Source organism: Sinocyclocheilus rhinocerous, unplaced genomic scaffold (genome assembly GCF_001515625.1).
Source record: "Sinocyclocheilus rhinocerous isolate Xijiao unplaced genomic scaffold, SAMN03320098_v1.1 scaffold503, whole genome shotgun sequence".
NCBI classification, from domain to species: domain Eukaryota; kingdom Metazoa; phylum Chordata; class Actinopteri; order Cypriniformes; family Cyprinidae; genus Sinocyclocheilus; species Sinocyclocheilus rhinocerous.
Window position 1 is genome coordinate 825,995 of NW_015643185.1, and position 22,650 is coordinate 848,644.

Here is a 22,650-nt window from a genome sequence, read left to right on the forward strand (position 1 = left end):
TATATATATATATATATATATACACACATACATACATACATACATACGTACATATATGGTTTATTGATTTATTTATAATTAGCTTCATTTAAAAACAATACATAGCTAGGTGAATGTGAGATGTGTCTGTTCCTCACCGGTGTCTGGAAGCAACAGTAAAGCTGAGTGAGGTAAGGATGAGTGGAAGCGAGGGATAACACTCGTTTTTCTGTCATCGTGCACTCCACATCATCATCCTGCAGTATGATGTCTTTCTTTAACACCTTCACTGCAAACACCTGATCCGAACCATTCAACCGGACCAACATCACCTATTTACACAGAACACCAACAGCAAGACTTGTGAAGTACATGTGATACATGTGAATTATCTTTCCTTTTATTTGTGAAGACATATTTACCCAGACTTTCTGGCACAAAATTGTCAGCATAATATTTTAATATGAAACAGCACAGCCCAAAGACGTATATTACATTGTTTAAAAGTAATTTGCACAGCAATGATCTAAAGATTTTTTTTTTTCAGTGCATATAATTTTTTTATGTACACCGAATAAAACTTCAAACAGTTATATAAACAGTTCCATAACATTATATATGTAACAAATAGTCTGCAATATTTGTGCTACACAGTCATATTGGACCTGATGTAAAGAGGAACATTCTTAAACACAGACCTTGCCGAAGCTGCCTTTTCCCAACACCTGCAGGAGTGTGAAGTTAGAGATTCCCAGCTTTCGATTTGGGTCTTTTTTAGATTGCCCTCGATCTCCTCTCACGCTCAATGTACGGCACTGAGTGTCCATACCTGCGAGACCCTGAGAAGAGAGACAAATAATTTTTTCCTTACAGATTTTATGTATTACTAATTCAGTACATTTTATCATTCAATATCAATTGTTCTGTTGATGGTCCTGTGTTACTTCCTTTAATTTCTCTGTTTACTTCACTAAAGTTTTATTTTGTCCTATTTTCGGTGCATGCAGCTTAGAATGTACTGTTATGTGTAATGTCAAAAAAGCACATTAAACTTAAACTGAGAGAGATTTACACAGACAGACCACATATTTCACTTTTGAAAAGATTGAGTGCACATGTGTGTATTTACCATCGAGTTGCGTTTGGTCATTCCTCCCGGCTGAAGGCCCATTTCTGCCAATTTATTGGCCAGTTCTACATTGTTGACTCCACAGTTTGGGGCAACATTTCCCTTACAGCGGATATGGACATTCATTTTACAAACTACAGATGTAAAAACACAACAAACCAGATGAGCCTCACATAACAGCATCAATAAGACTGATGGATGCATTAATGGTGAACAAGGAGGGCTGACAGAAAGAGAGAAAAGTACTTTTGCATTGTAATCCTTGCCGTACGAGGCCCCACAGCAAAGAGCCACAGTGGTCGCAGAAGGTAGGAACCTTATAATTGTGGATGTTGAACTTATGGGGAATGTTTATACTGAACCCCTGATTCGTAGTCTGTAAAAAGAAGGAACAAAGTATAAAATAAAAAAAACAGAACAGTACGTTTCAGCAATTCTATTCCTGACCAGTAGGTGGAAAAATGGCATCTGTGTTTATTAGGACACAGCCAGAAGTCACTTCACCAACATATGACAAAATTGGTCTGTCTTTCTCAGAAATTCTATGGCCAAAACTTCTAAAATCGTCCACAGATGAAAAGGAAAAACCCAGACAAGCCATACTGTGAGAATCCCCCCACACACAAAAATGGACTACAAAAGCTTTTTAGGTTAGGGTTGCATTACCTGTTCCTTGGCAGGTTTCTTCATGCGTGGACAGACCGTAACCACAAACTGATGACATCGCTTATGTACCACACAGGTGCACACTAACATACACACATACAAACACACACAGCTGATTATAACCGATAATACAATCAATTTAAACACAGATCACGTCCATGAATGAGTGAGTGTCAACTCACCTTGACATTGGTAGCCCTGTTTTCCAAAAACACCCCTGGAACAAAGAAAACACACACAAAAAAACATCATGTACAATTAAAATATAACAAAGTTTGTTCAGCCACTCACTTTAAGCATTTATACACAAAATTCCCTGTAAAACACTTTTATTCTGTAATGTATATTGTTCTCAATTTTTGATTTTAATAATAAACTTTATTTGTATAGAAAAGTAGTTCTACACACAATGCAAAAAAAAGTGTCACAAAAGGGGCACCTGTCCATTTACAAAAGAATGAACTCTACCTGACATTCTACAATGATTCAAATGTTATTGATTACTAATTTGTAGGAACCTTTGCCTGCAGAGTGTCACTGCAAAATTCAAATGCAAATAACAATGTACACATTTCTATCCTTTGTGTGCTTGTTTATTAAATATTTTTGGCTAATTTGTTCATACTTTCAGCCTCTTACCAATAAGAGTTTAGTATTCTCAGCTCTGTTTATTTTATTTTTTTACTGTTTAAATCCATTCTTAAAAAGACCGACACATTTTTTCATTTAGCTAATGCTAAAAGTGTTTAAAAACACCTACAGTAACCTTATTACAGGGACATTCTTCCTGCAGATGAATATAAATATCTTGCTGAAGGTCTCACAGTCATCCCTCATGGGCTTTAACTCATAAGCTTTCAGTTACATATTTTAAAACGCTCACAAAAATGTGCTATTTAAAAAAATATATATGTACATTTGTGTCAAAAGTGCAATACCATATAAAATCTTTGCAGTGGAAGCAGAATGTTGGTTGCTTTAGAAAGGTCGACATGAACTTGTGCCCGTTTACTTGGTGGATTTTTCTTCGAACTGCCTGTTGCCGCTTTCGAGTAAATTCTTTATAGGGACGCGTGTTTCCTCCAGCATCATCTAAACACAGAGAAACAGAAAAGCTTTTATTATTTCATGACGCATGATCTTCTTACAATACATAGGTATTTCCTATAATGCCATGTAACATACTGCTGACTTTGTGAGGGGGAAGAGAGACAGATTATGAGCCCCCGGTTCACTGGTATCATTAAGTCTAGTCTATTCTCTGCAGGCCTAACCACAGGCCTTTAAAGGAAGCCAGCTTCACACACCCCTGCACAGCGGGTGAGCGATTCGCACATAGCATACACTTCACGCATATGATGCTCTGAAAGATGCTCTGTCTAAAAAAAACTGACTGAAGTTGGCTTTGTGTGTCTTAGTGTGTCTTAACATGTGTTGACAAGTCTGGTAGCATGTTAACATTTAGTTAAGCGACACCTTAACAGCAAGTGGAGGAAATTAAGTGTGTGTGTGTGCATGCATGTTTCCACCATCAAGGACTAGACAGTGCAATTCATCAAGAAGAGTTTTATATTTTCATCTTTTATTCTGTCATTGGCTATGAAACAGACCGCGTGTTCTCGATACGCCTCTGTGTTCCAGTCCAAAAATAGCCCAGTCATACTGACTGTCAAACTGATGTTTTAAAAAGTTTGAATAAATTTATATTTCTGCATGAAAAGATTTAAAAGAAATGGAAACCATTTAAAAAATACAAAACAAACAAAAAAAGATTTCAAAGAAAGAAACCAAAAAAGAAAAGAAGAGCTATAGAAGAAAAAAAATGAGAGGAGGGACTCACCATCTATAAATGTGCCTGTGAGAGTAACCAGGATGTAGACCTTACCCTCAGGTTCAAGATCAATCTGCAACAAAAATAAATAAAAATACAAATAAAAATCATTAGATATTAATTTAGACATTGAATATTAAAAAAGTTGTTCTAACATTTTAAATTTAACTTAGTTAAAAGTTTGGACACAACTACTCGTTTAAATACTCATTTTCATTATTTTTATAATATTTTCTAAATTCGAATTATAGTAAATTGATCAAAACTATCAAACAACACAAACAGAAGTAAGGGAATTACTTAGAGATACAAATGTTAAATAAATACAACATTATATTTTAAATTCTTTTTTTTTTTTAAATGCTTTCCACACTTTCTGACCAAGAAATTATTATTATTTTATTTTTTATTTTTTTTGTGACAAAGAAACACTTAAGAATTGAGTGTAACTGATGATGACTTTTTGATGACTTTTCTGTGACCTTTTAAGATTTCACCATTTTCCCTGATATTCATAGGCCTTCTAGAAAACATTTTTTAAGTTCCCTGGCATTTTCAATTTGTCCAGGACTGTGAGAAGCCCTCTGCACCTGTGTTGCAGCCTGGAATTAAACCACGCCATGTTGGTATCGTCTGGCCAGAGGAGAACTGGCCCCCCGACTGAGCCTGGTTTCTCCCAAGGTTTTTTTCTCCATTTCTGTCACCGATGGAGTTTTGGTTCCTTGCCACTGACGCCTTTGGCTTGCTTAGTTGGGTACGCTTGACTGACTGATTGCACAGACACTATTGGAAGAGAGCTGAACTGGATGATGACATCACTGAATCATCAATGAACTGACTTTAGCTGGAAAAATGACTCTTTGTTATTGTCTTCTTGCATTACTGACAAACTATTTTCCTGTTTGACACTGTAAAGCTGCTTTGACACAATCAGTATTGTATAAAGCGCTATACAAATAAAGGGGGAAAAAATGTGTATAACACTTTTGTATGACAAGTCTGTTTTTTTTTATCATGTTACAAATTCAGGCAAACATGCACATGTTGAAAACAATATGTGCCAAATACAACCAATCACACAACCCACTGATACCGTCCACAGCAGTTACACATTGACACCACGGAAAATGTAAATGAGGTCAGGCAGGAGTGAAATATCAGAGCTAGACTTCAGATTACTGTAGAGCAAAAAGAGAAGAGATAAATGGAAAGACAAACTCAGAAATGGAAAAAGACAGCAAGGGGTAAAGGGGGGTTGGGGGGTCGTTTGTGTACCTGTGGTAAAGTTTGTAGAAAACCAACTTTGTGGGCGTGTGTCGACATGCATGTGATCCAGAAATAAACCCTATGTGCTTGTGTATGTGTTACGACAGAATCATGGGTAAAAGAAACAAACTATAGGGATAAGAGATATCGCATGCAAACAGCATAAACAAGGGAGTGGCCAACTCAGAAAAGACATCTTTGGATGTCAGCATTGAGGCTGTGTGGTTGAATGGAAGGTGGTGGTCTAAATAGAAGTCTGATGATAATTAGCAAAACATCACTACATCTTTGTTGTCAATGATTAGCCATAATTAGCATACAGAATGCTAAAATTTATTTTTAAACTATTTTGCTTTAGCAACTTTCAATTGAGTTCAACTGAATATTTCTTTCCACCACACTCATACTTCTTTTCATTTGGTCAGAACTGAAAGCAGAAAAATTCACACAGACTATGACAGAATGTGTATCTCCAATACACACAACTTCCATTTTATACAGTTTTGATGCTAGTTTCACTGAATGATAAGATAGCATAACAGAAACTGCTGGATTCCTAGAGGCAGTCCCCATATAGGGAAGCTCGTACACACGCAAACACACTCTTACTTGTGTGTGTGCTGATTTGAACTGCAGGTTTCACATACCATCTGTCCCAAAAGCCTGAGGCTCTACACAGAAACAAATACACACACTCACAGAGACTGAAACTTGGCACAAAACGCTCACAGCCCAGACAGACTGAAAGCAGAGTATCATTAATTAGCGGTTATGTGACCTGCAGCTGCAGAACCAATAAAAATGGGGCATTGTATCTCTAAGGTCCACTGAACTTCATCTGGAATCTAAGGTGATTAGATGTACAATAATGTTTAAAAGTTTAGGGTCAGTAAGATTTTTTTTAAATGTTTTGAGTCTCTTACGTTCACCAACACTGCATTTATTTGACCAGAAATACACTAAAAACACTAATATTGTGAAATATAATTACACTTTAAAATAACTTTTCTGTTTTAATCTATTTCAAAATGTTATTTATTTCTGTGATGGCAAAGCTGCATTTTCAGCAGTCATCACTCCAGTCTTCAGTGTCAGATGATTTGGTGCTGAAGAAACATTTCTTATTATTATCAGTGTTGAAAACGGTTTGTGCTGCTTAATATTTTAATAGAAACCCTGATACTTCTTTCAGCATTCTTTCAAAGTTCAAAAGAACAGCATTTATTTTAAATAGTAATCCTTATCTGAACATTTCCTGACTTACTTTAAATGTTTTTTGCACCAAACATATCTGAAACATATTACAATTTGCATTTTAGATGCATACATGCATAGTTTACATGACATTTTGAGCAATCATCTAAAACTTTTTACTTTTCTATTTTTTTTTTACGAACAATTCTATTTCATGTATTACAGTTTATGACCTCAAAGAATTGAGATTATATTTTAAAAAAATTCTAGACAAGCATTTAAAAATAATAATAGTCATTTAAAGTATATACTTTATATATTACATACAGTATAAGTTGAACTTAAAATAACCTTGAGGCTAATAACAAAGTGTATCCCCATGTTACTGTTCACTAAATGAACAAATGTTCAGGACACGTACAGTAAAAACAAGATGATCGGTATCTCTAAAAATAATGTCCCTGTGCATATGCATTCTGGGAAAGGAGAACTAACAATACATAGGCTGAATAATAAGGTTACAAGACGACTTTCACCACTTCTGCTGAGGAAAAGCAAGCTGATTTGCATGTGCATGTTCAGCCTGGTCACTGAAATGCTGACAACAAGTGTTTTACAACTATTGTGTCCTAGTGACCCTGCTGTAGTGTTGAGTTAACACACTGATATGAATTAGCTCTGAAGGCGGCATGTAGACATGGAACTGGTGGTGTTTAGATCACAGAAGATGCTAAAACCACAGAGCAAGATGTTTCAGCTGATCTTAGCTGCAACCATCCCACGGAGAGTCCAAATTGTATTGACTGACTGTGCATTAAGCCTCGACTTCCTTTCATTAACCTCTGATCATGCATCAGGATAGCTTCATCTGTGTCTAGAACTGCAGTCAAAGGCCTGATTCTGGATCAGTGAGCAATGCATTGTCGGACATATGGGTGTAAGTGTGAACTGTGAACCCACACAGATGATGGTGGAAAATGATAACACTCATAACCTCAACAAGTCTGCTGTTCACACACAAAGGAAAAACACAGCAACACAAAACAAACGAGACTACACAAAAAAACAACAACAGAACAATACAAAAGTACAGAACAAAATAAAACAAAACAAAAGAGCACAATGCAACACAACAGAGCATGACAAAACAAAGGAACAAAACACAATTAAACCAACAGTGTGAGGTTTAGGGGAAACTGGGGAGTGCTGTAATACCAGTTTAACCAATTAGAAATTAACTATAGGGATGAACTCACATAGCCTAACACAAAACACAACATAGCACAAGCTTTTCGAAGCATTTAAACACAAGTATTTAATAAAAATAAAAATACATTTAAAGAAATTTTTTTTTTAAAAGAAGAAGAAGCAGGAATATCATAGCTGCAGATGGAGAGGGCTGTAACACTTTCTAATTTGTTTTTCTGCTGAAGACAAAGATTGCACAAAATCATACAAGCCACATTTGCCACAACTGTGATAAAACAGGCTGATCAACTTCAAAAGCCAAAACGGTGTGTGCATTAGCCTATGTTTTACATATAATTGATTTTGATTTCAAATGCTGTTTTGAATTAAAATTCCTCAATGTTAACCATTTCATAGCATTCATGTGGCTCAAACAGTAGAGTATGGTGCTAGCAACGCCAATATCATGGTTCGATTCCCAAGGAATGGTTGAACTGATACAATGTATACTTTAAAGCCAATGTAAACACTTTGGTCTGCCAAACGCATGAACGTAAATTTTGAATCAAAATGTTTAAATTAAATGTAGGTTGATAGGTGTGCAGTATGGTGATGGGGGATGGCATATTCATTACTTTAAAAAAGTAAATTTGATTATCAGAGTAATTCATGCATATAATTGAACATGTTTTCAGGTAGCGTTACAAGGGACCTGGTAGTGGGACAGACTGTAACAACAGCATTCTTCGTACCTGATATGAATTTGCTTAATTATTTAATTAATTTTGATATTAATTTTGACAATTAGTACATTAATAAACTTTTTTTAATTTGCCGCAGGATATTGTATCAAAGTTTAGGACAGCACAAATGAATAACACATAGTTACAGACTTTGAAATAAAATGTGTTACAACACACCCGAGGCTTCTCTATTTTGTATTTAAGTATGCTGACATTTTATGGTCCAACACTGTCTTTCGTTGCATGATTTGTCTTTAGTGTGCACCTAAGTACTGTACTAAATACTGTTTTGCTTTCTGGTCTTGTTATCAACATGCACTTTTCTACAAACACAAATCCCTCCAATGCCACCAGATGCATAAACATCCTCATCATTTGAGAAACTTTTCACAGTCTCACCTCTATTCTGCATATAGGACAATTAATCCATCCATAGAAGCTCACTGTCTGCCCCATCAGAGCAAACATGCCTTGCTGTTTCTGAACTTTTCTAATTGTCATGTCAACATACAAAAATCAATCTCCACCAATTTTAAGTAGACAGTTTCTCACAATCCTTAAAGAAAGATGCAAATGTGTAAACAGGTCAGGGGAAATTTAACACAGCTATATAATAAACATTCCTCACCCATCCTTCAAAAGACTCCTCTCTGTTTGTGCTCTTCATCAGATCATCAAACTGGATGGTGCAGTTGGCCACGAAGTCATCGTACCCGATCGGTGCGTCATGAAAAATGGCTAGCTCTACCTGCTTGCCGTTGTTGACGTTAACGGAGAACTCCTCGTTGTAAGTGGGCATGTTGGTTTTCTGCTTGGTGTGCGTCTGTCCGATCTTATACTCGTCCACTTTCACTACGATGTACGGGTCCAGGGTCTGGTTCGCCTTGCTGAACATCACGGCATGTCGCATAGAGGTGGTCGTGGGCTTCAGGTCCACCGCTTCGCCGATGCGCAACTTCAGATACCCGTTAAACTTCATGGTGTCCTCTAAACTCGAGCCTAGCAAATCTAAGCCTAACTGACTTAGTGAATGTTGGACATTATATCACTTAAATGGGAAAGTGTAAATGCACAAACGCACACCAGTTAGAAGCCTCTGCATCTGAAACAAAGCGCTGTTTGAAACACCTGCTTTGCGGAAGGACTGAAGCGAGTGGGCAGAATGGGGAAGTGAAGGAGTTCACGCCTGACTACGCGTCTCCCTCAAGGGAGTCAGTCACAACATTAAATGTTTCTCTCTGGCTCTATCTTTAAATCTTATCCGTAAGGCGACTTATTACGAGGTCGCCTTTGCAAAGTTTTCCTCGACACTTTCACAGTCCGTCCATATTCGCTGCATTTTGGACTTAGACGCGTGTCAGACAAACCTTTGTATGAAAAACTTCTGAGAGGTCTATTTCAGTCAAACTGAGCGATAGGGCGATGAGGAAACTGTCCAGATATTTTTTCTTTAAACAAAGCCACACGTGGACCATCTCTGAATTACCTGCTTGTGGAATTCCGTTGAAAACTGAAAACACACCTGTTTTATCGCGAGCAAATGGAAACACCGCCACCTTTCGGCAGACTTTTTCAACAGCACTCGTTAAGTATTAAATGATGTGCAAATATCATTTGAAGATATTGTAAATAAACAAATGAACAGATATAAAATATAATGTTTTCTATTCTTTTTCTATTCTATCTACTTGTTTTTATTTATTATTTAAAAAACGTGTACTGCATTAGACTTACCGAGACTTGTCACAGCACTTACATTTTATTGCTCTTTTGTTGGTTTTGATTGCTTGTGTTGCCTTCATTTGTAAGTCGCTTTGGATAAAAGCATCTGCTAAATGACTAAATGTACATGTACATTAAATAAATATACATTCATGTACAATAAATTGTACATTAAATAAATGATGGACATCATCAGATTTTTATTAATGCCTAGATAATTAAATCTGCAAACAAACAAATAAATAAATACATAAACAGAATATTTATTGCAAATTCATTATTAGTATTACATTTCTACAAGATATATATGTATTTAACAGTAGAAATTTGGACACTCTTGATCGCATTTATAGTATGTTTCCCAAGATTTTGAAAACTTTTGTTCTGAAGGCTTAAATGCTTAAAATAATTGATATAGGCCTAGCCTATCTATAAACAAAATAGGTTGTTTGTGTGTGGGCTCTGATTGAGTTGCCCCAGATCTATAAAGTCTCAGGATGAAAGGCCCACTGTGTCAAATGTGACCTTTGACCTCTCTCTATCGCTTTTCCAGCTGGTGTAAATTCAAAGGGGAGACTCCAAACACTCTCTGCTCTGTTCGGTGTCAGTGGTCTTATGGTGGCGTGGTGAATATTAGACCTTTGGTGATGAAGCTTTCGATGGGATGCTGAGCTTTGGTGGATCCACTCTAGTGATTCTGGTGTAGCACAAGACTTAGCCAGCAGGAGGCACTCATACTCACTGCAACTTATTCAACCATCAGGCATACTTGTATTTTTCAAACATACATGTTCAGTTTCTTTATGGACAGCTTTGTAGTGTTACCATAAGTTTGTTCTAGCTGTTATGCCCTTGTATCTTAGCATCTCCCTCTCTCTCTCTCTCTCTAGAGTTTTGTGTGGTGAAACAGTATTAAAACATGCATTCAGCACCAAATCAACTTTAACTCTCTTTATGGTTATTCATTAAAGAACTGCCCTTTTTATCTGGAGCACAGTGTGGGAGAGTTTAAACTGCTGTGAGAGTTGTCACAGCAGCTTTATTGAAATCAGGCAGTTCATGCACTCTGAACTATCCAGTGTGTGAGTTTGTGTTCAGAACACAGCAAATGTGCATTTCAGGATATGTGTGTGTATAGTGGGCCTCTGGTGTTTTTTATGCCTGGTAACATTATAAATGACTTTACTGTCACTTTTGATCAATTTAATCCTTGCAATATTATATTATATTATATTATATGTAACATAATATTATAAATAATTTCTTTGTACACGCATACCTTAAAGTATATAAAGTAAAATAATAAAATAAACTGCATAAAATTATTTCATTTAAAAGACATAAATGTAAAACACGAACAGCTTTCCCATTCTTATCCAGAGAACATAGTTAAAGTCTTTAACTTTTCGTGCAAAACCTCATAGTTACTGAGATGTAACTGCATCCCAATGTGACAACTAGCCCCAGTCTCCCCATTCCATAGCCATGCATGCTTACTCATTCACTGAAGCTGTTATAGAAATAAACTATACCTGACTAAACACAAATACACATGCACAAACCCGGCAGGTCCCATTCAGCTACCATATACAGTTTAAAATTGTTTCCAAACCTCTGATTTACACACACACACCGTTACTCACTTATTGAACTGCTGCTATTCCATGTCAGACTGTGTGACTCGTAGAAATGTGGGTGAGGTATTTATGGGTGAAAGGCTAAAGTGTGTGTGAGTGCACGTTTTCTGGCTGGCATTATTACTCAGTGTTTGGGAATGGCAACAGCTGCAGCAGGAGGGCGTTAAAGAAGAAAAACAAAAATCAGAGCAAGAAATAGAGTGAATGATGGAGTGAGTGTTTGGAAAAAGGAGTTTAAAAAGAGTGACAGGGAGAGTGAGCATAGAGGACAGAACAGTTTTAAAGCAGAGGAGAAAGTGTGTGACACAGGGCAGGGTAAGTGTGTGTGTTTGGGTAAAATGAACTCCAGATGTGATGTGGTCTCAGCTCAGACCAGGCGTCAGAGGAGAATTAGAGGTTTTAGAGGGCAGAGAGAACGACAAAGAGGAGAAAACAATCAAATGTCACTATAGAGCTGAGGTAGTGTGCGTGATTGGATGTGTGTTTCTTTCTTCCTAACAAAGTCCTCAGAATGATTTACTGAATGTCTGTGACACAGGGAGCACGGTTACTGATAGAGCATGAAAATCAATTCAGGAGGAAGGAGAAGAACAGAGATGCAGAAAAAAAGAAGTCCAGGGAAAAAAGCAGATGTCAGAATGAAAGGGCCAATTGGCATGAAAGAAATCAGATAGACATACAGCAAAATCACGTTCTGTAGGCAGCAGTTAACAGTCAGCAGATGTTTCTGTTGGTGTGTGTGAATATGGACTGTGGTCTAATGGTAAAGCAATCACTGCAGGGCTGAATTAAAGCTGAAAAGAGACATAACTCTTGCCTGATACCCAAGAGCAGTGGATCTCATTTTCCACTCATTTAAACCTAGCATGAAATGTTATTTTAAAGGCTTTTTCTTCATACCCGTTTACTAAAATGTCTTCTCTTACTCATGCATTTGACTTGCAAAGCCTGACATTTTAAGTGAATGGATGGATCTCACAAAAACTGTTATATATTTAAAAAAAAAAAAAAAAACGAAATGTATTTAATAATACAATGATATATCATTTAAATTGTATTTATCCATTATATTTGTTGTATTTATTTTATTTAAAAATCAGCAATATTTTTTGCTGTAATACTATAAAAAATAAATACTGTATTACAGTAATGAACATCTAATTACAAAAAGAATAATACAAATTATTTAAAAATAAAAATAAACGTTTTTTTTTGGTGAAACATGACGATTTTGTGAGCTTCACCTGAACACCAATCCGCTGCACTACTATAAAAAAAAAAAAAACTCATATCCACTAAATTGGTTTGATATCCATGGTTTCATCATGTTATTGGTGTTCACGCAAGTTAACCATGTAACACAAAGCAGTTTTTTTTGTCTTATCACTGACCTCTTATCTTATTCCATTTCTAATTACTGCCTCTCTCTCAAGTACTATGTAATACATATGCATATTTTCTATACAGCTGTATATATAGAGTAAATAAATGCACAAATCTGTACATAAATCTTCTGTTCCAGATTCATATACATTATTATTTATTGTTAAGTCTTATTTAAATGTTTCTGTTCTCATGTCAGATATGTATGTATGCATGTACCAAGAGCTTATTAAAAAAGCAAAAAATTCCTCGTGTGTTTGCGCACACTTGGCGAATAAAGCTGATTCTGATGATTCGGATTATATGCAGTGAATTTGTCTGAAATCTTACTGTCATCCTGTGTCACAAATTGAATGTTGCTTTAATCACACACCTCAAGAATAACAGAACTACCAGATTTCACTCAGTACGTATAAGGTTGTCCATGTGTGTTTGTGTGTGTCTGTGTTACAGACTGCCTTACATTGGGCGGTCTCTCAAGCTAATGCAGCATATTAGAAACAGCAGGAGAGAGCAAGGGCCAGAGCCTACACACACACACACACACACATACACACACATAGAGAGAGAGCATTTGTTTTCCATTATCTGACATACAGAGAACCCTCTGTCCAAATCAATGAAGAAAAATCAGCCTGTCTATCAATCTTTCTCACGTACAAACCAGCAAAAACTCACACTAATGCTTAGATCTCTGACTAAACATGGATCACAGACTCCACTCCAGATGCCATAGTACACGAGTCAGTGAGAAACCAGTTTTAATTCTTATTTCCCTTTATTTATCGAAATCCACATAAAAACACACCAAAATTGTCCTTTTGGACATGTAAACAGGGTTGCAACGGTAAAAAAAAAAATTACTGTTCTGTATATTTTCTGTTTATTTATTTATTTTTCTTTATTTAAAATAGAAAATGGGAGGAAATTTTGAATTCTAAATTGAATCAACAGAAAAACTTTGGGATTAGTGTACATCCAAGAAATATCCTGAAAGTTCAGAAAAATCTTTAAAAAACAAATCCAAGCTTTTGAATTCTAAAGACAGTGGTTAATCATTAAACCAGAGCTTTTTTTTTTTTTTGAGTCAGACAAGCAGATTTTCCAATTCATTAAGCATCGGTGTAAATCTAATATCCCACATTCAGCTGTAAAATCAGCAGTGCAGTTCCTTCATTTACTGGTCCCAGCTGTCTTTCTATGGATGACAGCAACCATCTGATTCAAAGATTGTCAAACTCTACTGTCGTTCAGACATTCAGTATAGATTAATATGCATTTCAGTGCTCTGCTGGATTTTTGAATTTGATTGTGCCTGTGTTCAGTATTCAAGTGTCATAAAAGTGCTAGAGTACATTAGAAGTGTCATAAGAGCACAGCTGGCTCATCTCATTGGGATTCCCTTCTTTTGGTTCCGAAAACAGCCTCTGCAAGGTGTGTAACCTGTAAAATAAGGTTTCTCCTTGAGGCAGGATGTGTTGAGCTCACAACTCATGCAATATGTCCCACAATGATGACGTCAAAGGTCAAGGTCCTTGAGCCCAGGAGACAATGATGACACACAGGCTCAACACACCAACAACCAGACCAATCACCATCAGCAAAACAGCCTAGAATGAAAAGAGAAACTTGGAACAGGTGCCTTTGGAAAGAAACCTAAAGAAAGCAACATAATATCAATAAAATAATAAACATATCAAGTGTAAAAAAACAAAACATGTAATTCATAGTTCCAAGTCAGACATACACTACCGTTCAAAGGTTTGGGGTCAGTACATTTTTTTTTATTAATATTTATATTCCACAAGAATGCATTAAATTGATCATAAATTATAGTAAAAACATTTATAACGTTTACAAAAGATTTAAAATAAATGCTATTCTTTTAAACTTTGTATTCATTAAAGAAACCTGAAAAAAATGTATCATGGTTACCACAAAAATATTAAGCATCATAACTGTTTTTTTTTTTAAAACATTGATAATAATTAGAAATGTTACTTGAGCACTAAATCAGCATATTAGAATGGATCATTTGACACTGAAGATTGGAGCAATGGCTGCTGAAAATTCAGCTTTGCCATCACAGGAATAAATTACTTTTTAAAATATATTTCTAATAGAAAACTGTCATTTTAAATTGTAATAATATTTCACAATATGTTTTCACTGTATTTTTTTTAATCAAATAAATGCAGCCTTGGTGCGACTTTCAAAAACATTAAAAAAAATCTTACTGACCCCACTTTTGAACAGTTGTGTATAAAAAAAAAGTAAAGAAAGTCTCTCAAAATCAGCTGTCCTGCAAAGGAAGTCACGTATGTGTTAATGAATATATGTAAGATACCCCTGCTGAATTGAGAGATCTCATTGGCTCAGAGCTGATTCTCAAATAAAACATCCCAGGATACACAAACAGCAAACATGTGGAGGTCGTAGAACCTGGAATCACACAAGAAAAGGTATGCAGAGACACACACATAAACATGTTTAGCACTGAACTTAACAGTAAAACACATAAAGAGCGTATGGACACACACTCACCCACCACACCAAAGACATTCCTAATGTCTGGGACGAAAATAGCGAGCAGCAGCACAAAAGTGAGGATGAAAAAACAGGAAAGTGAATGAGAGAGCCAGGAGAACTCCCTCTCTCCCCTGCATAACATCAACACCGCTTTACGTGCCTGAGAGAAAGAGAGAGGGGATGTGTTTTCTGAATTTCTTATTTAAATAGTTCACAGTCTGGCGTTTGACTTACTGGGAAGTGAATGAGCGGCACGGTAAGCAGAACGGCCAATAAAATCGCAAGACGCACTGACATCACCACAACATCCCGTGGTAGGTAGGTGTCGTATCCTAGCAACAGCTCTGATTCCACATGTGCTGCGAATAAAGAAAGTTTGATCAGATCAATCCATTTATCTTTACTGGATTATTAGCATATTAATAAGTATACACTAATTGCCCTAAACATTTTAAAAGACACTTTGTGAAGCAGTACACATTATGCAACAAACTTTGAAACAGTAGTTTCCTGCACCACTTTTCAGTGGCAGTGTGCCTAATCTTCAGCACCACAGCAAAATGATAATTTTTTTAATGTGAATTTGCAGTCTGAATTGAATGTGATGAGATAAAGAGACAGTTTACTGAAAAATCTTTAAATAAAAAAATCTCCTTGTCACTCAAGTTAAACTAAATGAAAATGTAAATGCTTTGGCAACTCGCTTAAAGGAGACATATTATGCCCCTTTTTACAATATGTAATATAAGTCTCTGGTGTCCCCAGAATGTGTCTGTGAAGTTTCAGCTCAAAATACCCCACAGATCATTTATTATATCATTTTGAAAATGCCTCTTTTGAGTGGAAGCAGAAACATGCTGTCTTTCGGGCCCGTCTCTTTAAATGCAAATGAGCTGCTGCTCCCCGCCTCCTCTTCCAGAATAGAGCTGCACCATTACAACTCGGACCTGCTAAAAACATCTGTTTTGGTTCTGATTATCATGTTTATCGTGCTGAAATCATGCAGTTTAAACCATATTAGTTTAAACTTCTGATATGGTTTTCTGAGAGCACACATTCAAAGCACACAGACAGAAAGCGGCTGTCACAGCATGTGAGTACTAAACTAAGTTCTCATTCACACACAAGTTTACGTTAAAAACACACGAGTTACAAAAACAGTCGGTTATGTCCGTGAAGGTAAACAGCTGGGAAATAAATCGCTTGTTTATTTTAGATCTGTGTGGCAGCAGCAATATACAGTAAATAAATCAATAAATCCACTGCTCTGTTGTCTCCTCTGAGGCTGGGACTCTAAATAGTGTTCTGTGCTCGTTTGTGCAGCCAAAGACAGAACAGTTAGCATGTTTTGCTCAAACTTTCGCCATGGCATTAGAGCTGGTACACCGTTTATTTTATTTTTATATTTTATTTCAGTTAATGTTTATTTTATTTCAAGTAATGAAAATTTTCTTTATGTTTTTAGTTTTAGTTTTAGCATTTTGCTTCCAACTCCTTGTGACACTAAAAATGGAAGGTCACGTCAAGTGTTGCATTGTGGGACTGTGTAGCTTAAGCAACGTTCTTACTATAGAAGGTGAGGTATCCAAACAGGGCAGAGATCAGATACACCACGAAACTAAGAAAGATGCTGACATTCGCCACACTCTGCATTCTCTGCTTTGTGGGTCTGAAAAACACACAAACACATATAATAAGGCAATAACAGACTATATATGTGGCAGATGCACAGATAAAACAGCAATCAGTGAACTAACCTGTGTAACTCACAGTAAATGGGTAAAACTGCCGTATGGCACAAGAAGGAGAAAGCCATTGTTGGGACGGCATAAGCACTCTGTAATGCACACACAGAGTCATTTCTCACCCTCCTGATGTGTGTGTGGTTATGCTATAATATTACAACTAATATTTGGGTTTCTAATAGTCCTGCAAAGTGATCTTGAAATCAAAACATAGCTCTCCTTTCTAAAGAAAACTCACACTCACCTTAAGAGAGAACACAAACATCTGTGGGGTGCATTCAGAGGTATTTAAGCTCTGGGGATAGAAAAATAAAATTAATGTGAATATGAAAATTAGAATCAAATCAGGACAGCAACAGAATGATAAAACTCTCTCTGAAGTCACATTATCTGTAGCTGAATATCGGCACACTGTTTAAGGAAATAAAGTCTTTGACCTCTGGCTCAAGCGGTCAAAGGCCACTTCCCTTATTATAACAATGCTACGTCCTGTTTCTGATTGACTGGGTCCGATTAGACTACACAGAATATCTGAGAGTAATTATTTATTGTTTATAATTTAGAGCCATGCTAGCTACCACATCTATACTCATGGCGGGAAAAAAGTGAAATATATATATATTTAAAAAAACTATGCATAAACAACAAACAAAAACTAAAATTTCTATTAGGTTTTAAAGATTATCTTTAATTAAAAAAAAAAACCTAAAACTGAATCTGGTCTCAGTTCATTAAAATCTTTTCATACAAATCAACGGAAAAGTAAAGAGTCCTAAAGGAGTTCAAGTCATCACTATCTGAGAGTTAAAAAAAATCTTCTGTGATGAAAATTAAGTTAGGTTGAGGTCCTGAATGGGTCAATTTAAATAAATTTAACTAAATAGTCTATTGTTCTGGAGCTGCCCGAATTGTGTTTTGGGTATTAATCTGGGGTGTTTAGGCAAGTGGTTTGGCTGGGAGGGTCAAGTCAAGTCACCTTTATTTGTATAGTGTTTTATACTCAACTGATTGTGTCAAAGCAGCTTTACAATGTCAAACAGGAAAATAGTTTGTCAATAATGCAAGACGACAACAACAAAGAGTAATTTTTCCAGCTAAAGTCAGTGTGTGGGTGTGGGTGTGTGTGTGGTCTTTACCAGGCTCACAGTAGAGTTAATTGGCAGCGGGCAGGGAATGGACCATTTTTTCACCACCACCTGTGAGAGAGATTAAAACATCAACATGGGAAAGATACAGAGAGAGAGAGAGAGAGAGAGAGAGAGAGAGATAGAGAAAACAACTCACCACTACGGTAAAGAACAGCATGAAGAAGAATGCAAGGCTGCTGGTGTATCCCAAGAAACCTGAGGAGGAGATAGAAACCAGTGATACACACTCTCTCGCACATGTACAGAATAATAATTAAAAAAAAAAAAACTCTGATGACACTCACCAATCTTAGGAAGTAGAGCCAGTGGCAACACTACAATTAGAGTCACTAAAATCAATAGTGCAACACCATCCTCAAACCACTTTCTATGAAGGACAGAAAATAAAATGCATGGCAAAATGGCACATAGTGAAGGATGTACACACCTTTCAAAGTTTTGGGGTCAGTAAGATTTTTTTTTTTTTATGTTTTAGTCTCCTATGCTCACAAAGGCTACATTTATTTGATCAAAAACAAAGTAAAAACAGTAATATTATGATATATTATTATAATTTAAAATAACTGTTTAATAAAATAACTGTTTAAATATTTATTTTAATATATTTAATATATTTACTTTTTAATATATTTATTCCTGTGATGGTAAAGCTGAATTTTCAGCAGCCATTACTACGGTCTTCGGTGTCACATGATCCTTCAGAAATCATTCTAATATTCTGATTTGCTGCTTAAGAAACATTTCTTATCAATATTAAAAACAGTGTTTTAAAACTATTTTTGCCAAAAATGTGAAAGATTATTTAGACCAGGATTTTTTTTATTAAAACAACAGCATTTATTTGAAATAGAAATATTTTGTAAAAATATCTTTACTGTCACTTTTGATCAATTTAATGCACCCTTGCTAGATAAAATAAAAAATTTCTTTAAAAAAAAAAAAATCTTACTGACCCCATACTTGAGTGTTTTAAACCCATGGATGCGTTAATCACTAAACACTTATCTGATTCCCAAATCAACCCTTCAAACATTGCAATGCTGGAAATCCCCACATCTAATACCAGAAATTCCTCCTCAGATTCTGTCTCACTGTCCAAGTACTCCTGAATCAGGGCTCACTTTCTTACATTAATAAGAGAGAGCAAAAATAAAATAAAATAAAATTAAAGAGAGAACTGAGACTGATCTGACCATCATATTCAGTAGTATATTTAACTCAGTGTAGACAAACGTCTTGTTAAGGGTTTAATTTCTGTTATTGTTTTTATAATATAAAAAGCACAAATGTAAAGGGAAAAAAAGCACAATTTGAAATTATAATTTAATTATAAATTATTAATTATAATGATAAATAAATTATAATACCCTTTTCATTGCATTTTATTCTATTTATTCTTTTTTTCTCTATTATCTCCCTCTGTTGTTTGGTACCGTGCAAAAGTTTGGGATCAGTACGATTTTTAAAGATATTAATACTTTTTATATTATTTATATTTACATTGTTCCAAAAATTTCTATTTCAAATAAATGCTGTTCTGTTTCCATTTATTAAAGAATCCTGAAAAAAATTTATCATGGTTTCCACAAAAATATGGAAAAATGTGAATGTGTATGCGTGTTCTTTGAACTGGGAGACTGAATCTTGAACAGGTTGGTGTGTGTGAGAGATCTCGCGTTGATCTCCTGTGGTTCTCTCTTAACAACAGGGAGAGAAAAATGAAGATAAATTACTCCACTGAAAGAAAAATGTTATTTTACAGTAAATGACTAAAGATTCAAGCGTTTATACTGAGGCCGCTTTGTGATTTCTTTCTCCTCCCAGAGAGATGGAGTAGTGATGTTTGTGTGTGTCTGGGTCTGGTCACAGTAATTGTGCTGGTAAAGGGGATCTTGGGCAGGCACGACTCTCGTTGGGCAGAACATATGTGTGAGATTTACGTGAACGGACCTGTAATGCAAACCAGCTGTGTGGGGACGGGGCACAGTCGAACCACAGCGTCTAATAAAATAATGACCGTTACATTCTTTACTCTGGAATACTTGCTCTTTTCTCCGTTTCAGAAACTCACTTAAAGACAGAGAAGAGAGAAAGAGTGTTTTTCTGCCAGTCACTCACCTGGTGTGAAAGTGTCCCTTTCTAACTCTCTTCCTGAATGATGTTTCTATTTGACTTATGAATTCAGATGTAACTTTTCAAAGTTTTTGTGGTATGTAAATCATATTTGTTGTGATAAAACATATGTACTACCGTTCAATTTTGGGGGTGGTAAGATTTTTAAATCCCTTGTGAATTTACTTGATTAAAAATACAGCAAAACAGTAATATTGTGAAATAGTATATATATATTAATTTCTATTTGAATAATATATAATAATATATTAATTTCTATTTGAATATATTTTAAAATGTAATTTATTTCTGTGATGGCAAAGCTGAATTTTTTAACGGCCATTTCTCCAGTCTTCAGTGTCACATGATCCTTCAGAAATCATTCTAATATTCTGATTTGCTGCTCAAGACTATATTTTTTATTATTATCAATGTTGTGCTGCTCAATATTTTAGCATTTGTTTGAAATAGAAATCTTTTGCAATATTATAATTATGTGTACAGTCACTTTTAATCAATTTAATGCACCCTTGCTGAATAAAAGTATTTAAAAATATCTTACTGACCCTAAACTTTTAAATGGTATTGTATCTTCCATTTTAGTCAGATTTTTTTTTACTCCCAACTGACACTGACATTTTGTTGGTTGCTCGGTTTCTACTTTTTGATATACTGATTTTTAACATTAAATATGTTCTGATCGGCTAATATAGTTGCTTTGTGATGAATTTCAATTTCAGTGAGAACAGAAAATTTTTGTGTGACACTGGAAACTTGCATTACATTATCAGAATGAAGTGTGAGGATGTGGTATATATTTATTTACCCAGAAGTCTCTGTGCTCATGAAGCCAGTGACGGCAGCAGGCATTTCAGACTTCAAGATGAACAAGTAGGTGGACATGGCTAGAGAAAGAGAACAACAGCACATTATACATACCAGCTATGCAACACCTCATACACACACTATAACACCCCATGATGCAAACATGTACATCAATCTACTCAGAAAACCAAACTAAACCATGCACAGACAGAGACACATAGTCCATTTAAAAACAGCACAGTGCTGAGGTCAACATATTTTAAACTAACACTAACATGCTAACAGCCACACAGATGATTAACAGGTTGATGGCTTGTATCCGGGTTGCAAACCTGACTGCAGCCAAACACTTACACTCATACAAACACACGGTTGCTGCCATTCTAAAGACAGTGTGAAAGTGAGATGGACTTTATGTTAAGTTGCTTTGGTAGATTAATGATAAACAAAATTCTGTTTTACTGCTACTAAACACCAGATAACACACAGAATACTCACTACAGTTCACAGTGAGTAGTGAGCACTGTTCAGAGAAAGACAGAAAGAGAACAAATTTTAAATTTTCTTGTTATTTTTCACTTCACAACATTCTTACATTCTTAAGTATAGCTGTTGTTCGCTGACTAACCTGCTATGCTAACTTATTTAGCCATACAAAATAAAAGTAATAGCCTATATCCTCCCATTAAAACATGTTCAAACTGAGAGAGAGCAAAAGAGAAAGAGAAAGGAAAAACTCTTCATCGGGGAATCCCATGTAGTAATTCTGAGTTCAGAGTTCAAAGGTTAAGTAGTATGACTTTAACCATATAAACAGTTAAATACAAGTGAAAGAGAAAACCGCACCTCCAATGTTCTGAATGAGAATAGTACAGGCCACCAGAATCTGCAAAAAAAAAAAGTGGAAAACATGTTTTATAGGAGTAACAAAGCACATTTTACTTCTGTGGTGAATTCAGTTATGATGAGTACATAGATAAAGACACAGTTATTTATTCATATAACAAAATGAAACATTGAAGTACATCATTCCTCATTCAGATTAAAAAAAAAAACATTTATGTCAGCTAGGTATTAGATCTGCGATATTAACCAACCTTGCCAGGTCTGCTGAAGGCTCTCTCTCCAAGAGCTTCGTAAGAGTTGACGCCTAACACACATAAACATATGCAACAGTGAGGCCTGGTTACAATGTAGAATCATTAAAGACCATTTCAATGTTTATAAATTGCCTACAACACCACTGTTTATCACAAGGGATTTCTCACCTGATGTACCGTATACTGGAGCTGTTATTTTAGAGTTACTGAAGTACTATTATAGTTTTTTTTTTATATTTTAAAATAGTTTTTATTTTTGAATTTTTTGTTTTTATTTTAGTATTAGTAGTATTTAGTATTAGTATAAGTTTATTTTAGTATAGTAATTTTGTTGTGTGTTTTTGTTTATTATTTTTTAATTCAATTTCATATTTTTATATATATATATATATATATATATTTTAAAAAATTTATTTCAGTTAACGTTTATTTTATTTCAAGTAACATACATGT

General features: G+C 35.4%; 2 protein-coding genes across 2 annotated transcripts in view; both read right to left on the minus strand.

Moving 5' to 3' along the window:
* Positions 1 to 9,477, minus strand: part of LOC107757130 (protein kinase C eta type-like) — an 18,411-nt gene extending 8,934 nt beyond the window's left edge. The window contains exons 1-9 of the mRNA XM_016574520.1: positions 8,625 to 9,477; positions 3,615 to 3,678; positions 2,713 to 2,866; positions 1,957 to 1,991; positions 1,775 to 1,857; positions 1,355 to 1,484; positions 1,109 to 1,242; positions 678 to 818; positions 138 to 311 (exon numbers count right to left, since the gene is read on the minus strand). Coding sequence (XP_016430006.1) covers positions 138 to 311; positions 678 to 818; positions 1,109 to 1,242; positions 1,355 to 1,484; positions 1,775 to 1,857; positions 1,957 to 1,991; positions 2,713 to 2,866; positions 3,615 to 3,678; positions 8,625 to 8,975 — 1,266 coding nt within the window. The 5' untranslated portion in view covers positions 8,976 to 9,477. The remainder of the gene's footprint in view (positions 1 to 137; positions 312 to 677; positions 819 to 1,108; positions 1,243 to 1,354; positions 1,485 to 1,774; positions 1,858 to 1,956; positions 1,992 to 2,712; positions 2,867 to 3,614; positions 3,679 to 8,624) is intronic.
* A 4,123-nt stretch (positions 9,478 to 13,600) lies between these two features.
* LOC107757131 (probable sodium-coupled neutral amino acid transporter 6) overlaps positions 13,601 to 22,650 on the minus strand; it is an 11,205-nt gene continuing 2,155 nt past the window's right edge. Inside the window, exons 4-16 of the mRNA XM_016574521.1 lie at positions 22,195 to 22,247; positions 21,944 to 21,983; positions 21,099 to 21,177; positions 18,445 to 18,527; positions 18,297 to 18,355; positions 18,149 to 18,208; positions 17,257 to 17,307; positions 17,025 to 17,104; positions 16,836 to 16,936; positions 15,502 to 15,626; positions 15,283 to 15,427; positions 15,086 to 15,180; positions 13,601 to 14,348 (exon numbers count right to left, since the gene is read on the minus strand). Coding sequence (XP_016430007.1) covers positions 14,265 to 14,348; positions 15,086 to 15,180; positions 15,283 to 15,427; positions 15,502 to 15,626; positions 16,836 to 16,936; positions 17,025 to 17,104; positions 17,257 to 17,307; positions 18,149 to 18,208; positions 18,297 to 18,355; positions 18,445 to 18,527; positions 21,099 to 21,177; positions 21,944 to 21,983; positions 22,195 to 22,247 — 1,055 coding nt within the window. The 3' untranslated portion in view covers positions 13,601 to 14,264. The remainder of the gene's footprint in view (positions 14,349 to 15,085; positions 15,181 to 15,282; positions 15,428 to 15,501; positions 15,627 to 16,835; positions 16,937 to 17,024; positions 17,105 to 17,256; positions 17,308 to 18,148; positions 18,209 to 18,296; positions 18,356 to 18,444; positions 18,528 to 21,098; positions 21,178 to 21,943; positions 21,984 to 22,194; positions 22,248 to 22,650) is intronic.